The sequence below is a fragment of the Oryx dammah genome, unplaced genomic scaffold (genome assembly GCF_014754425.2).
Source record: "Oryx dammah isolate SB20612 unplaced genomic scaffold, SCBI_Odam_1.1 HiC_scaffold_3, whole genome shotgun sequence".
Lineage (NCBI taxonomy): Eukaryota > Metazoa > Chordata > Mammalia > Artiodactyla > Bovidae > Oryx > Oryx dammah.
Genome location: NW_024070187.1, coordinates 39794280 through 39808435, shown reverse-complemented (window position 1 = coordinate 39808435; position 14156 = coordinate 39794280). Strand labels below are relative to the sequence as shown.

At 38.9% G+C, this 14156-nt stretch overlaps 1 protein-coding gene across 2 annotated transcripts in view; it reads left to right on the top strand.

Moving 5' to 3' along the window:
• KCNIP4 (potassium voltage-gated channel interacting protein 4) overlaps window positions 1-14156 on the top strand; it is a 574348-nt gene that overhangs the window by 457386 nt on the left and 102806 nt on the right. For both annotated transcript variants that reach the window (XM_040237928.1, XM_040237929.1), the window contains exon 2: window positions 2723-2847. In XM_040237928.1, the coding sequence (XP_040093862.1) occupies window positions 2723-2847 (125 nt within the window). The remainder of the gene's footprint in view (window positions 1-2722; window positions 2848-14156) is intronic.

The window sequence follows — 14156 nt, the reverse complement described above, 5'->3', positions numbered from 1 at the left end:
TGAACAAAAAGAGAACAGGAGGGAGGAAATGGACCTGGTAGATTTAGTTCACTTCTCAGTTGACAGTGCCGGAAAGGAGAGGAGAAAAAAATGCTATTCTTAATCAGTGGTATTTCTCTTGGTATTGAGAGAGTTTGGCAAAAAAAGAAAAAAGGTTTGGCATCAAAGACTTGGGTATAAATTCAACCCCTGTCTTTTCTTCTGTGTGACACTGGGACACACATTTCTTCACCTCTATGAGACTCATTATCAAACTATGTAAAAAATGGACAATTCTACCTCATTGTGGAGTTATATGAGGATTAGAATTATATCAGCAGAGCACCTAGCCCATCTCTTGGGACTTAATGAATTCTAAGTAGTGTATTTAAAGGGCTTCCCTGGTAGCTCACCTGGTAAAGAATCTGCCTGCATTGCAGGAGACCTGGGTTTGATCCCTGGGTTCGGAAGGTCCCCTGGAGGAGGTCATGGCAACCCACTCTAGTATTCTTGCCTGGAGAATCCCCAGGGACAGAGGAGCCTGGCGGGCTACAGTCCATGGGTCACAAAAGTTGGACACGACTGAGCGGCTAAGCAGAGCACAGTGAGTTAAAATAAAACAACCAAAGCCCATGCTTTTAAACAGTGGTTGAGTCACACTGTGAATCTCCCAGTCCTTTTTGGAGTCATGTTGTGCTCTCTGCAGAGTTTGCCTCCAGGAATCCGAGTTTGATTAGGTTAGGTGGTGCTGCTGCTATAACTTATCATATGCTGGTGATTGCTGATGATTTCAGGTATGTTTTTAGAGCTTGTCAGCCTTCTAGAAATAAAAACAACCCTTTGGCAAGTAGGAGTCATTAAGAAGTGAGGTACCAGTCAGCTAAGTAAACGAGAGTCTGCAGGCAGACTCTTCAAGTGTGATGTTTTGAATACCACGTGTGACACTCATCATCACACTTAGTTCACTTACACTGATCCTCTGGGTCTTTTGTCTCAGTCTCAGCATCTGTAAATCTGCATCAGCTGGTGGGAGAAACCAGGTTGATAGTGTGGTTCAGCTTGCTGTGTGGTTGCAAAGGTTGAGAAGTCAATGTTCTTTTTTGTTTCTTTCCAGTGGAAGGGTCATTGGGTCCAGAGGAGGTTATGCTATGATTGAGAGACTGCTCAGAAAATCTAATTAAAATTTCCTCTACTTTTGCCCAGGCTATGTTTCTCAGAAAAATGCATAGAGATCATTATGATTCCAAACAACACGTTCAAGATCCAACAACTGTCCACCAACCTCAGTTTGAGAAATAATTTTCCAGAAAGCAGCTAAGGTTCAAAGGGCTCCAGAGGAATGGAAACTTTAGTGGCAACATAATTTATTTCTTGATTCACTTATTCCTTAATTCCATATGAAGATTTTAGCTGAGGTTCCTTGTGGAGAGAAGGGGTTCAATGGATGAAAACCCTTTGGGGTCAATGGGTTAAACGAAGTTAAATAGAACTCTTTGTTGAAAATTCTCCAGTGTTTTGCTATGAAACAGCATTAAACTTTACAGAATCTCCCAAGTTTACATGGACACAAAATTCTTTTTTTGTGTAGAGAATCTTTGGGAAATTATATGTATATATAATTCACAAAGCAAAGTACAATATTTTAGCATTTATCCATAGTATGGATTCCCTTGGCTGCACAGTGGGGTATAGCCAGAAGCTCCCCTTGGCTCCAGTCCATCCCATGTGAAGGCTGGGTTTATGCCAGTCACACCAGCAGTGGAGTCCTTTACTCACTTCAGCACCTAATCTGATTGAACTATTTGTAGCCCCTGGCAAAATACTTGATTTTAATAGAATCTTCAGAGTGTATTAGTGGAGTCCTGCCTCATAGTTGCATGATACAAATGTGATACTAACTGTTATTAAACAAAATTCCATTTTTATCACTAGTACTTAGTATACATAGGGCTTCCCTGGTGGCTCAGGCAAGAAATTTCTGCCTGCAATGTCGGAGATCCAGGTTCAATCCCTGGGTCAGGGCAATCCTCTGGAAAAGGAAATGACAGCCCTCTCCAGTATTCTTGCCTGGGCAATCCCACAGACAGAGGAACCTGGTGGGCTACAGCTCATGGGGTCACAAGAGTGTGTATATATGTATCTATATATATATATATATATCTTAAAAACCTCAAACATGTTTTGAGGTTTTAAGAATGTTCATAATGTTTACACTTTTCAATCTATATTGTAAAAATGTTCATATTGTGACGTTTAATAACTAGAAGGAGAAGGCAATGGCACCCCACTCCAGTACTCTTGCCTGGAAAATGCTATGGATGGAGGAGCCTGGTGGGCTGCAGTCCATGGGGCCGCTAAGAGTCGGATACAACTGAGCAACTTCACTTTCACTTTTCACTTTCATGCATTGGAGAAGGAAATAGCAACCCATTCCAGTGTTCTTGCCTGGAGAATCCCAGGGATGGAGGAGCCTGGTGGGCTGCCGTCTATGGGGTCGCACAGAGTTGGACACGACTGAAGTGACTTAGCAGCAATGACTAGAAAGTTTGAAAAAATATTCTATAGAATTAGCTTAATACTGTATATCCTGGGAAATATTAAGACCTTTTTATTGGCAGTACGAGAATCCTTCCTGTGGAAGTGTCACAAATATCCAGTAAGCATTTTGTTCCATTTTCCTGTTTGTTGTGAATACCCATTGGTGAGCAGTAACTGTTCTTAAGACTTTGGTTTTCCTCCACAGACAGCGTGGAAGATGAACTGGAAATGGCCACCGTCAGGCATCGGCCCGAGGCTCTCGAGCTTCTGGAAGCCCAGAGCAAATTTACCAAGAAGGAGCTCCAGATTCTTTACAGAGGATTTAAGAATGTAAGAACTTTCTTTCTGACTTTACCTTCACACAGTTCTCAGAGGGTCATTGAGAAATGAGAGGGAAAGGTAAAAAAATGTGCAGTTCTGTGATATCTCAGCATATGTACACTTCTTATCAATCTTTTCTACATATGAAAATTGTCAATATCCATTTGGACTTTGATTCACTTTGGTACACTATCACTCATACAATCAAACAAGGATAAGTACAGAAGAAAAGTTTACTCAATTCAATTCCTAGTTGGGATTTTCTTTTTCCCTTTCAGTTATACTGTCATAATTTCCATAAGCTCTAACATCTATAAGTTTAGTTGTGTGTAGATTGGGGCCCATCAGAAAACTCTGTTCCTGGCATTGGAGAAAAGTCATGATAAGTTTGATAATTTCTGAAAGACAATGTTACCCTTGGCTCTGGACCACAGGTGTCTGTAGGTCCCTGTTTCCGGTTCTCTATGATCCAGGTAGACCTATCCTGCTTCCTCCTGAGTGGAGCATCTTCAAGAGCTGTGATTGTCCTCGCACACCAAAGGGCGAGGGTGAGAGTCAACAAGTGGACTGGGCAATCTGCCAAGCACACAGTCTTAGGGATGCCTTGCTAAGTGCTTAGCATTAAGCTAAATACTGCTGGTTATGAATAGGGAGAGAACACTTGCTGTCAAGAAGTTATTTGAAAGTAATTCATCCTGCAAAGTAGTAAATGGTCTTATATTAAATGGCATACACAGCCCAACAGGTATTCCATTCTTACATGTATGTAAACCATAGTTACATATGCTACAGGTGCCCCTTGGGAACTAGATGAAATTGCTTTGATTCCTCCTCATATCTTCTCCCTTACAGTCACCATTCCATGGTTTGTAGGAATCTACAGTGTCCAAAGATTTCTGATGATGCCAGCCTCTTTCAATCTGTCCATCTCAATGCTCTCTCTGTCCAACCTCATGCAGATGAAAAACTCTGCCTCTTCTAGGGTATCCACACAAAAATTTACCTAGAGAATTTGTAAAACTAGTTGCCTTTTCAGAATATTTTTATAAGGATCCAACATGCATATTGCATGCAACTTTCCACTATTATTCTCTCTGAATCCATGGGTTCTTTCTCTATCCCATTTCTGCTCCTCACCACTCTCCTTGCCTGTGCTTCCTAAATGTTTCCTTCCATTGCTTCTCTGAAATGCAGTTCTTCTAATGGCCTTGGAAGACGATACAATGGAACTAGGTGCTTACCCCACACAAGCAGGGCTTATACATTGTAATATATAATCTATCAAGATGACTCACACAAATAAACAGGCATAAAGAGAAAGGGGCTTTGAAAATTAGGCTCAAGAATTATTAGTTATGCCTAGGCTACACCAGAGAGTGAAGTAAAACAAAGTCGCTCACTCGTGTCCGACTCTTTGCGACCTCATGGACTGTAGCCTACCAGGCTCCTCTGTCCATGGGATTTTCCAGGCAAGAGCACTGGAGTGGGGTGCCATTTCCTTCTCCAGTGGATCCTCTCAACCCAGGGAACAAACCCAGGTCTCCAGCATTGCAGACAGACGGTTTACCGTCTGAGCCAGCAGGGAAGCCACACCAGAGAGAGGAAGAAGTTGCTATGAGTCAGTTGCACTGACCACTGACATCAGCAAACCACTGAGTGGTTGAGGACAGGAAGAGAAGAGGTGAAAACGACCAAGTCTTGGATGAAAGTAAATGCTAAGTTAAAGCTCATCACAGAATAAAACTTCAAAGGCATTCCTGTGAACATCCAAACTTCCTTGTTCCAGATGAGAGATCTTGTGATAAATAAGCTTTTTTCTTCTTTTTTTTCTTTGCAACTGTGGATTACGCATCACATGCAAAATTTTTGTCAAACAGAGAACTAACCTCTCAGCATCCCTACATTCCTCCACTACGTCTGTGTTATCACTTCACTGCCTTCAGTGTAGGGCTCTCCATTTGGGGTTCCGCTGCCTTTCATACCATTTGTTGCAAATTGGAATCAAGGTTACTGCCACCATCAACCTTCGGAGCCAGCATCTCTGCAGTCTGTCCTCTACAAGTGGCACTTCATGAAAAATTGGCCAGGCTCTGAAGTCTGCATTGTTTTCATTGCTTTTATTTTTTTCTTTGCCTGCCTGTCTTTTTTTCTTTGCTCCCCTTTCCGTCTCTTTTCCTGACCTCTTTTCATCCCCTTTTCCTATCTCCTGATCCTTTCTCTATTTCTTCATTCTTCCAATCTCTCCTTCTTCTTTTAGTTCCTTTATCTCTTCTTCATGTCAATTCTTGTCTCCTTATTTTCACTTCTTCCCCTTCCTTCCTGTCTTTATTTTTTCTATTCTTTCTTCATTATCTTTCTTTTCCCTTACTCCATCCCATGAGATAAATATCCAAAAGATCTGAATGTGCCCAAAGCATATTTTATATACTTCTTTAAATGAATGGGCTTCATAGTTTGCTCAAAATATTACTAATCAATGTCTCTGATAAATAAAAGAAGAGTGACCCTTTAATTTTCATTCATTTTCTTATAGTCAGAGTACAACTCAAATGTGGTCTAAAATATAGCAAGAGAGGCCTTAAAGCAGCACACTCTTATTTTACAGAAAGACAGCAATCTGAACTAGCTTAGCATCAGAGAAAGGAAATTAACCACCCTTGGGTTCCTGAACACCAACTATCTCAAGTCCTTAAAATCAAAAAGTCATTTCCATGTCACTAATTGAGATATTCATTCTTTTTTTGAAAAGACAATCTATAGTATGGGAGAAAATATTTGCAAATTGTATACATAATAATGAATATGTATCCATACTATATAAAGAAATCTTACAACTCAATCCAAAAACAACAGAAACACAATTTAAAAATGGGCAAAGGAGTTGAATAGACCTTTCTCTTAAGAAGATGTACAAATAGCCAATGAGCACGTGAAAAGGGGTTGAACATAATTAGTTTCAAAAAAATGAAAATCAAAGTCACAATTAGATACCACTACATACGCACTGGGATCTCTACAATAAAACAGATAAAAACAAGTAGGGAGAAGTTGGAAGCCAGATAGAACGCTGGTTGGAGTATAAAATGGTACAGCTGCTTTCTAAAACAATATGGCAGGTTCTCAGAAATTAAATAAGAGTGACCGTATGATCCAGAAATTCCTCTCCTAAGTATATACTCCCAAAGATATAAAAACTTATGTATACTCAAAAAAACTTGTATATGATGTTCACTGTAGCATTAATCATAATTGGCCAATAAGTAAAAACAATAGAAATATTTGTGAACTGAAAAGTGAATAAATAAATATGCTACATTCATACAATCACAGTTTTTCAATAATAATAAAAAATGAAATACATCATGGATGAGCCTTTAAAATATTTTTTAAGTCAAAGAAGCCAGTCATAAAGAACAATATGAAGTATGATTGCATTTATGTAAAATGCTGAGAAAAGATAAACAGAAAGTGCATTTGCAGGGGTGTGGCTTCAGGGTTTCTCATTTGGATGATTAAAACAGTCTTAAGAATTCTTAAGTTGTGTTGATGGTGGCCACACTTTTGTGAATACTAAATATCACTGGAATATTCATGTTCAAGGAGTTTATTGTATGATTTGTAAATTATATTCCAATAAAGTTATTAAAATTGATATAAGTAAATAAATTAATTGTATAACATTTATGTCCATGTCAGATATTCCAATAATCCCAAAGCTTCTCTGGAAATGACTGAGTCCTGTAAATGTTGGCATGTCATGTGGAGGGATGATAACTGTATTACTTGTGTGATAACACAGGAAAATAAGTCAAAGTTCTATTCCTGCAACAACCCATAGCCCAATACAAGAGGTTGTCCAACACTAGGTTGTTGTCCAGTCACTCAGTCGTGTCTGACTCTTTGCCATCCCATGGACTGCAGCACACTAAGCTTCCCTGTCCTTCACCATCTCCTAGAGTTTGCTCAAATTCATGTGCATTTAGTCAGTGATGCCATCCAACCATCTCTTCTTCTGTCATCCCTTTCTCCTCCTGACTTCAGTCTTTCCCAACATCAGGGTCTTCCAGTGAGTCTCTTTGCATCAGGTGGCCAAAGTACTAGATCTTCAGCTTCAGAATCAGTCCTTCCAATGAATATTTAGGATTGATTTCCTTTAGGATAGACTGGTTGGATCTCCTTGCAGTCCAAGGGACTCTCAAGAGTCTTCTCCAATACCACAGTCTGAAGGCATCATTTCTCCAGTGCTCAGCTTTCTTTATGGTCCAGCTCTCACATCTGCACACGACTACTGGAAAAACCATAGCTTTGACTATACAGAACTTTGTCAGCAAAGCATGTCTCTGCTTTCTGATAGGCTGTCTAAGTTTGTCATAGATTTTATTTCCAGGAGCAACTCTCTTCTAATTTCATGGCTGCAGTCACCATCAGCAGTGATTTTGGAGCCCAAGAAAAGAAAGTTTCTTACTGTTTCCATTATTTCTCCATCTATTTGTCATGAAATGATCATATTGAATTATTTATCTTAAGGACTATGAAAGAATTTCTTCCAACTTTTACTGTCATCCTACCTACACTACTACATTACTCCTCCACAATCACTAGCAAACTTCCTGCATTCTAATGAGCCCCCTGCAATAATTCATGAAGAAGTTGCATGTAATCAGGTTAGACATCTCAGAGCTTTCCAAGCCTAATCTGCCTGTCTTTGACCAGGCATTCTCTGCCATCCCTTCTGCATACATGATCCTAACAGCACTCAGTCCCTAAAGTCTGTTCAGGATCTCATGCCTTTTATTAAAACTTGCTCAGGGACTTTGCTCCTGAAATTTTTACAACTCCCCCCTGAACCATCAGCTACTCCTTCTATATTAGAACTTTCTCCAATGTGGAGTTCAGTTCAGTTCAGTCACTCAGTTGTGTCTGACTCTTAGGACCCTATGAATTGCAGCACGCCAGGCCTCCCTGTCCATCACCAACTCCCAGAGTCACTCAAACTCACGTCCATCGAGTCGGTGATGCCATCCAGCCATCTCATCCTCTGTCGTCCCCTTCTCCTCCTGTCCCCAATCCCTCCCAGCATCAGAGTCTTTTCCAATGAGTCAGCTCTTCACATGAGGTGGCCAAAGTATTGGAGTTTCAGCTTCAGCATCATTCCTTCCAAAGAACACCCAGGATTGATCTCCTTTAGAATGGACTGGTTGGATCTCCTTGCAGTCCAAGGGACTCTCAAGAGTCTTCTTCAACACCACAGTTCAAAAGCATCAATTCTTCAGCACTCAGCTTTCTTCACAGTCCAATTCTCACATCCATACATGACCACTGGAAAAACCATAGCCTTGACTAGATGGATCTTTGTCATCAAAGTAATGTCTCTGCTTTTGAATATGCTATCTAGGTAGGGTTGGTCATAATTTTCCTTCCAAGGAGTAAGTGTCTTGTAATTTCATGGCTGCAATCCCCATCTGCAGTTATTTTGGAGTCCCCTAAAATAAAGTCTGCCTCTGTTCCCACTGTTTCCCCATCTATTTCCCATGAAGTGATGGGACCAGATGCTATGATCTTCATTTTTCTGAATGTTGAGCTTTAAGCCAACTTTTTATATGTTTAATATGAATTTATTTATTTTAATTGGAGGTTAGTTACTTTACAATATTGTATTGGTTTTGCCATACATCAACATGAATCTGCCACAGGTTATACACGTGTTTCCCCATCCTGAACCTCCCTCCCTCCTCCCTCCCCATACCATCCCTCTGGGTCGTCTCAGTGCACCAGCCCCAAGCATCCAGTATCATGCATCAAACCTGGACTGGCGATTTGTTTCATATATGATATTATACATGTTTCAATGCCATTCTCCCAAGTAATTCCATCCTCTCCCTCTCCCTCTCCCATAGAGTCCAAAAGGCTGTTCTATACATCTGTGTCTCTTTTGCAGTCTCGCTTACAGGGTTATCATTACTATCTTTCTAAATTCCATATATATGCGTTAGTATACTGTATTGGTGTTTTTCTTTCTGGCTTACTTCACTCTGTATAATAGGTTTCAGTTTCATCCACCTCATTAGAACTGATTCAAATGTATTCTTTTTAATGGCTGAGTAATACTCCATTGTGTATATGTACCACAGCTTTCTTATCCATTCATCTGCTGATGGATATCTAGGTTGCTTCCATGTCCTGGCTATTATAAACAGTGCTGTGATGAACATTGGGGTACATGTGTCTCTTTCTATTCTGGTTTCCTCAGTGTGTATGCCCAGCAGTGGGATTGTTGGGTCATAGGGCAGTTCTATCTCCAGTTTTTTAACGAAATCTCCACACTGTTCTCCATAGTGGTTGTACTAGTTTTCATTCCCACCAACAGTGTCAGAGGATTCCCTTTTCTCCACACACTCTCCAGCATTTATTGCTTGTAGACTTTTGGATTGCAGCCATTCTGACTGGCATGAAAGGGTACCTCATTGTGGTTTTGATTTGCATTTCTCTGATAATGAGTGATGTTGAGCATCTTTTCATACGTTTGTTAGCCATCTGCATGTCTTCTTTGGAGAAATGTCTATTTAGTTCTTTGGCCCGTTTTTTGATTGGGTCATTTATTTTTCTGGAATTGAGCTGCAGGAGTTGCTTGTATATATTTGAGATTAGTTGTTTGTCAGTTGTTTCATTTGCTATTATTTTCTTCCATTCTGAAGGCTGTCTTTTCACCTTGCTTATAGTTCCCTTTGTTGTGCAGAAGCTTTTAAGTTTAATTAAGTCCCATTTGTTTATTTTGGCTTTTATTTCCAATATTCTGGGAGGTGGGTCATAGAGGATCCTGCTGTGATTTATGTCAGAGAGTGTTTTGCCTATGTTCTCCTCTAGGAGTTTTATAGTTTCTGGTCTTACATTTAAATCTTTAATCCATTTTGAGTTTATTTTTGTGTATGGTGTTAGAAAGTGTTCTAGTTTCATTCTTTTACAAGTGGTTGACCAGTTTTCCCAGCACCACTTGTTAAAGAGAGTGTCTTTAATCGATTGTATATTCTTGCCTGCTTTGTCAAAGATAAGGTGTCCATAGGTGCATGGATTTATCTCTGGGCTTTCTATTTTGTTCCATTGATCTATATTTCTGTCTTTGTGCCAGTACTATACTGTCTTGATGACTGTGGCTTTGTAGTAGAGCCTGAAGTCAGGCAGGTTGATTCCTCCAGTTCCATTCTTCTTTCTCAAGATGCTTTGGCTATTTGAGGTTTTTTTGTATTTCCGTACGAATTGTGAAATTATTTGTTCTAGCTCTGTGAAAAATACCTCTGGTAGCTTGATAGGGATTGCATTGAATCTATAGATTGCTTTGGTTATTATCCTCGTTTTCACTATATTGATTCTTCTGATCCACGAACATGGTATATTTCTCCATCTATTAGTGTCCTCTTTGATTTCTTTCACCAGTGTTTTATAGTTTCCTATATATAGGTCTTTAGTTTCTTTAGGTAGATATATTCCTAAGTATTTTATTCTTTTTGTCACAGTGGTGAATGGAATTGTTTCCTTAATTTCTCTTTCTATTTTCTCATTATTAGTGTATAGGAATGCAAGGGATTTCTGTGTGTTGATTTTATACCCTGCAACTTTACTATATTTATTGATTAGCTCTAGTAATTTTCTGGAGTCTTTAGGGTTTTCTATGTAGAGGATCATGTCATCTGCAAACAGTGAGAGTTTTACTTCTTCTTTTCCAATTTGGATTTCTTTTATTTCTTTTTCTGCTCTGATTGCTGTGGCCAAAACTTCCAAAACTATGTTGAATAGTAGTGGTGAAAGTGGGCACCCTTGTCTTGTTCCCGACTTTAGGGGAAATGCTTTCAATTTTTCACCATTGAGGATAATGTTTGCTGTGGGTTTGTCATATATAGCTTTTATTATGTTGAGGTATGTTCCTTCTATTCCTGCTTCCTAGAGAGTTTTTATCATAACTGGATGTTGAATTTTGTCAAAGGCTTTCTCTGCATCTATTGAGATAATCATATGGCTTTTATTTTTCAATTTGTTAATGTGGTATATTACATTGATTGATTTGCAGATATTAAAGAATCCTTGCATCCTTGGGATAAAGCCCACTTGGTCATGGTGTATGATCTTTTTAATGTGTTGTTGGATTCTGATTGCTAGAATTTTGTTAAGGATTTTTGCATCTATGTTCATCAGTGATATTGGTCTGTAGTTTTCTTTTTTTGTGGCATCTTTGTCAGGTTTTGGTATTAGGGTGATGGTGGCCTCATAGAATGAGTTTGGGAGTTTACCTTCCTCTGCAATTTTCTGGAAGAGTTTCAGTAGGATAGGTGATAGCTCTTCTCTAAATTTTTGGGAGAATTCAGCTGTGAAAGCCGTCTGGACCTGGGCTTTTGTTTGCTGGAAGATTTCTGATTACAGTTTCAATTTCCATGCTTTTGATAGGTCTGTTAAGATTTTCTATTTCTTCCTGGTTCAGTTTTGGAAAGTTGTACTTTTCTAAGAATTTTTCCATTTCTTCCACGTTGTCCATTTTATTGGCATATAATTGCTGATAGTAGTCTCTTGTGATCCTTTGTATTTCTGTGTTGTCTGTTGTGATCTCTCCATTTTCATTTCTAATTTTATTGATTTGATTTTTCTCCCTTTGTTTCTTGATGAGTCTGACTAGTGGTTTGTCAATTTTATTTATCCTTTCAAAGAACCAGCTTTTGGCTTTGTTGATTTTTGCTATAGTCTCTTTTGTTTCTTTTGCATTTATTTCTGCCCTAATTTTTAAGATTTCTTTCCTTCTGCTAACCCTGGGGTTCTTCATTTCTTCCTTTTCTAGTTGCTTTAGGTGTAGAGTTAGGTTATTTATTTGACTTTTTTCTTGTTTTGAGGTATGTCTGTATTGCTATGAACTTTCCCCTTAGCACTGCTTTTACAGTGTCCCACAGGTTTTGGGTTGTTGTGTTTTCATTTTCATTCGTTTCTATGCATATTTTGATTTCTTCTGTGATTTGTTGGTTATTCAGCAGCGTGTTGTTCAGCCTCCATATGTTGGAATTTTTAATAGTTTTTCTCCTGTAATTGAGATCTAATCTTACTGCATTGTGGTCAGAAAAGATACTTGGAGTGATTTCAATTTTTTTGAATTTATGAAGGCTAGCTTTATGGCCCAGGATGTGATCTATCCTGGAGAAGGTTCCATGTGTGCTTGAGAAAAAGGTGAAATTCATTGTTTTGTGGTGAAATGTCCCATAGATATCAATTAGGTCTATTGTATCATTTAAAGTTTGTGTTTCCTTGCTAATTTTCTGTTTAGTTGATCTATTCATATGTGTGAGTAGGGTATTAAAGTCTCCCACTATTATTGTGTTATTGTTAATTTCCCCTTTCATACTTGTTAGTATTTGTCTTACATATTGTGGTGCTCCTATGTTGAGTGCGTATATATTTATAATGGTTATATCTTCTTCATGGATTGACCCTTTGATCATTATGTAGTGGCCTTCTTTGTCTCTTTTCAGAGCCTTTGTTTTAAAGTCTATTTTATCTGATATGAGTATTGCTACTCCTGCTTTCTTTTGGTCTCTATTTGTGTGGAATATCTTTTTCCAGCCCTTCACTTTCAGTCTGCATGTGTCCCCTGTTTTGAGGTGGGTCTCTTGTAGACAACATATATAGGGGTCTTGTTTTTGTATCGATTCAGCCAGTCTTTGCCTTTTGGTTGGGGCATTCAACCCATTTAAGTTTAAAGTAATTATTGATAAGTATGATCCTGTTGCCATTTACTTTATTGTTTTGGGTTCGAGTTTATACACCGTTTTTGTGTTTCCTGTCTAGAGAATATCCTTTAGCATTTGATGGAGAGCTGGTTTGGTGGTGCTGAATTCTCTCAGCTTTTGCTTATCTGTAAAGCTTTTGATTTCTCCTTTATATTTGAATAAGATCCTTGCTGGGTACAGTAATCTGGGCTGTAGGTTATTTTCTTTCATCACTTTAAGTATGTCTTGCCATTCCTTCCTGGCCTGAAGAGTTTCTATTGAAAGATCAGCTATTATCCTTATGGGAATCCCCTTGTGTGTTACTTGTTGTTTTTCCCCTTGCTGCTTTTAATATTTGTTTTTGTTAATTTGATTAATATGTGTCTTGCAGTGTTTCACCTTGGGTTTATCTTGTTTGGGACTCTCTGGATTTCTTGGACTTGGGTGATTATTTCCTTCCCCATTTTAGGGAAGTTTTCAACTATTATCTCCTCAAGGATTTTCTCATGGTCTTTCTTTTTGTCTTCTTCTTCTGGGACTCCTATGATTCGAATGTTGGGGCATTTAACACTGTCCTGGAGGTCTCTGAGATTGTCCTCATTTCTTTTAATTCGTTTTTCTTTTTTCCTCTCTGATTCATTTATTTCTACCATTCTATCTTCTACTTCACTAATCCTATCTTCTGCCTCTGTTATTCTACTATTTGTTGCCTCCAGAGTGTTTTTGATCTCATTTATTGCATTATTCATTATACATTGACTCTTTCTTTATTTCTTCTATGTCCTTGTTAAACCTTTCTTGCATCTTCTCAATCCTTGTCTCCAGGCTATTTATCTGTGATTCCATTTTGATTTCAAGATTTTGGATCATTTTCACTATCATTATTTGGAATTCTTTATCAGATAGATTCTCTATCTCTTCCTCTTTTGTTTGGTTTGGTGGGCATTTATCCTGTTCCTTTACCTGCTGGGTATTCCTCTGTCTTTCATCTTGTTTATATTGCTGAGTTTGGAGTGGCCTCTCTGTATTCTGGCAGCTTGTGGAGTTCTCTTTATTGTGGAGTTTCCTTGCTGTGGGTGGGGTTGTACAGGTGGCTTGTCAAGGTTTCTTGGTTAGGGAAGCTTGTGTCAGTGTTCTGATGGGTGGAGCTGAATTTCTTCTCTCTGGAGTGCAATGAAGTGTCCAGTAATGAGTTATGAGATGTCATTGATTTTGGAGTGACTTTGGGCAGCCTGTATATTGAAGCTCAGGGCTGTGTTCCTGTGTTGCTGGAGAATTTGCATGATATGTCTTGCTCTGGAACTTGTTGGCCCTTGGGTGGTGCTTGGTTTCAGTGTAGGTATGGAGGCGTTTGATGAGCTCCTGTCAATTAATGTTCCCTGGAGTCAGTAGTTCTCTGGTATTCTCAGGATTTGGACTTAAGCCTCCTGCTTCTGGTTTTCAGTCTTATTTTTACAGTAGTCTCAAGACTTCTCCTTCTATACAGTACCATTGATAAAACATCTAGGTTAAAGATGAAAAGTTTCTCCACAGTGAGGGACACCCAGAGAGGTTCACAGAGTTACATGGAGAAGAGAA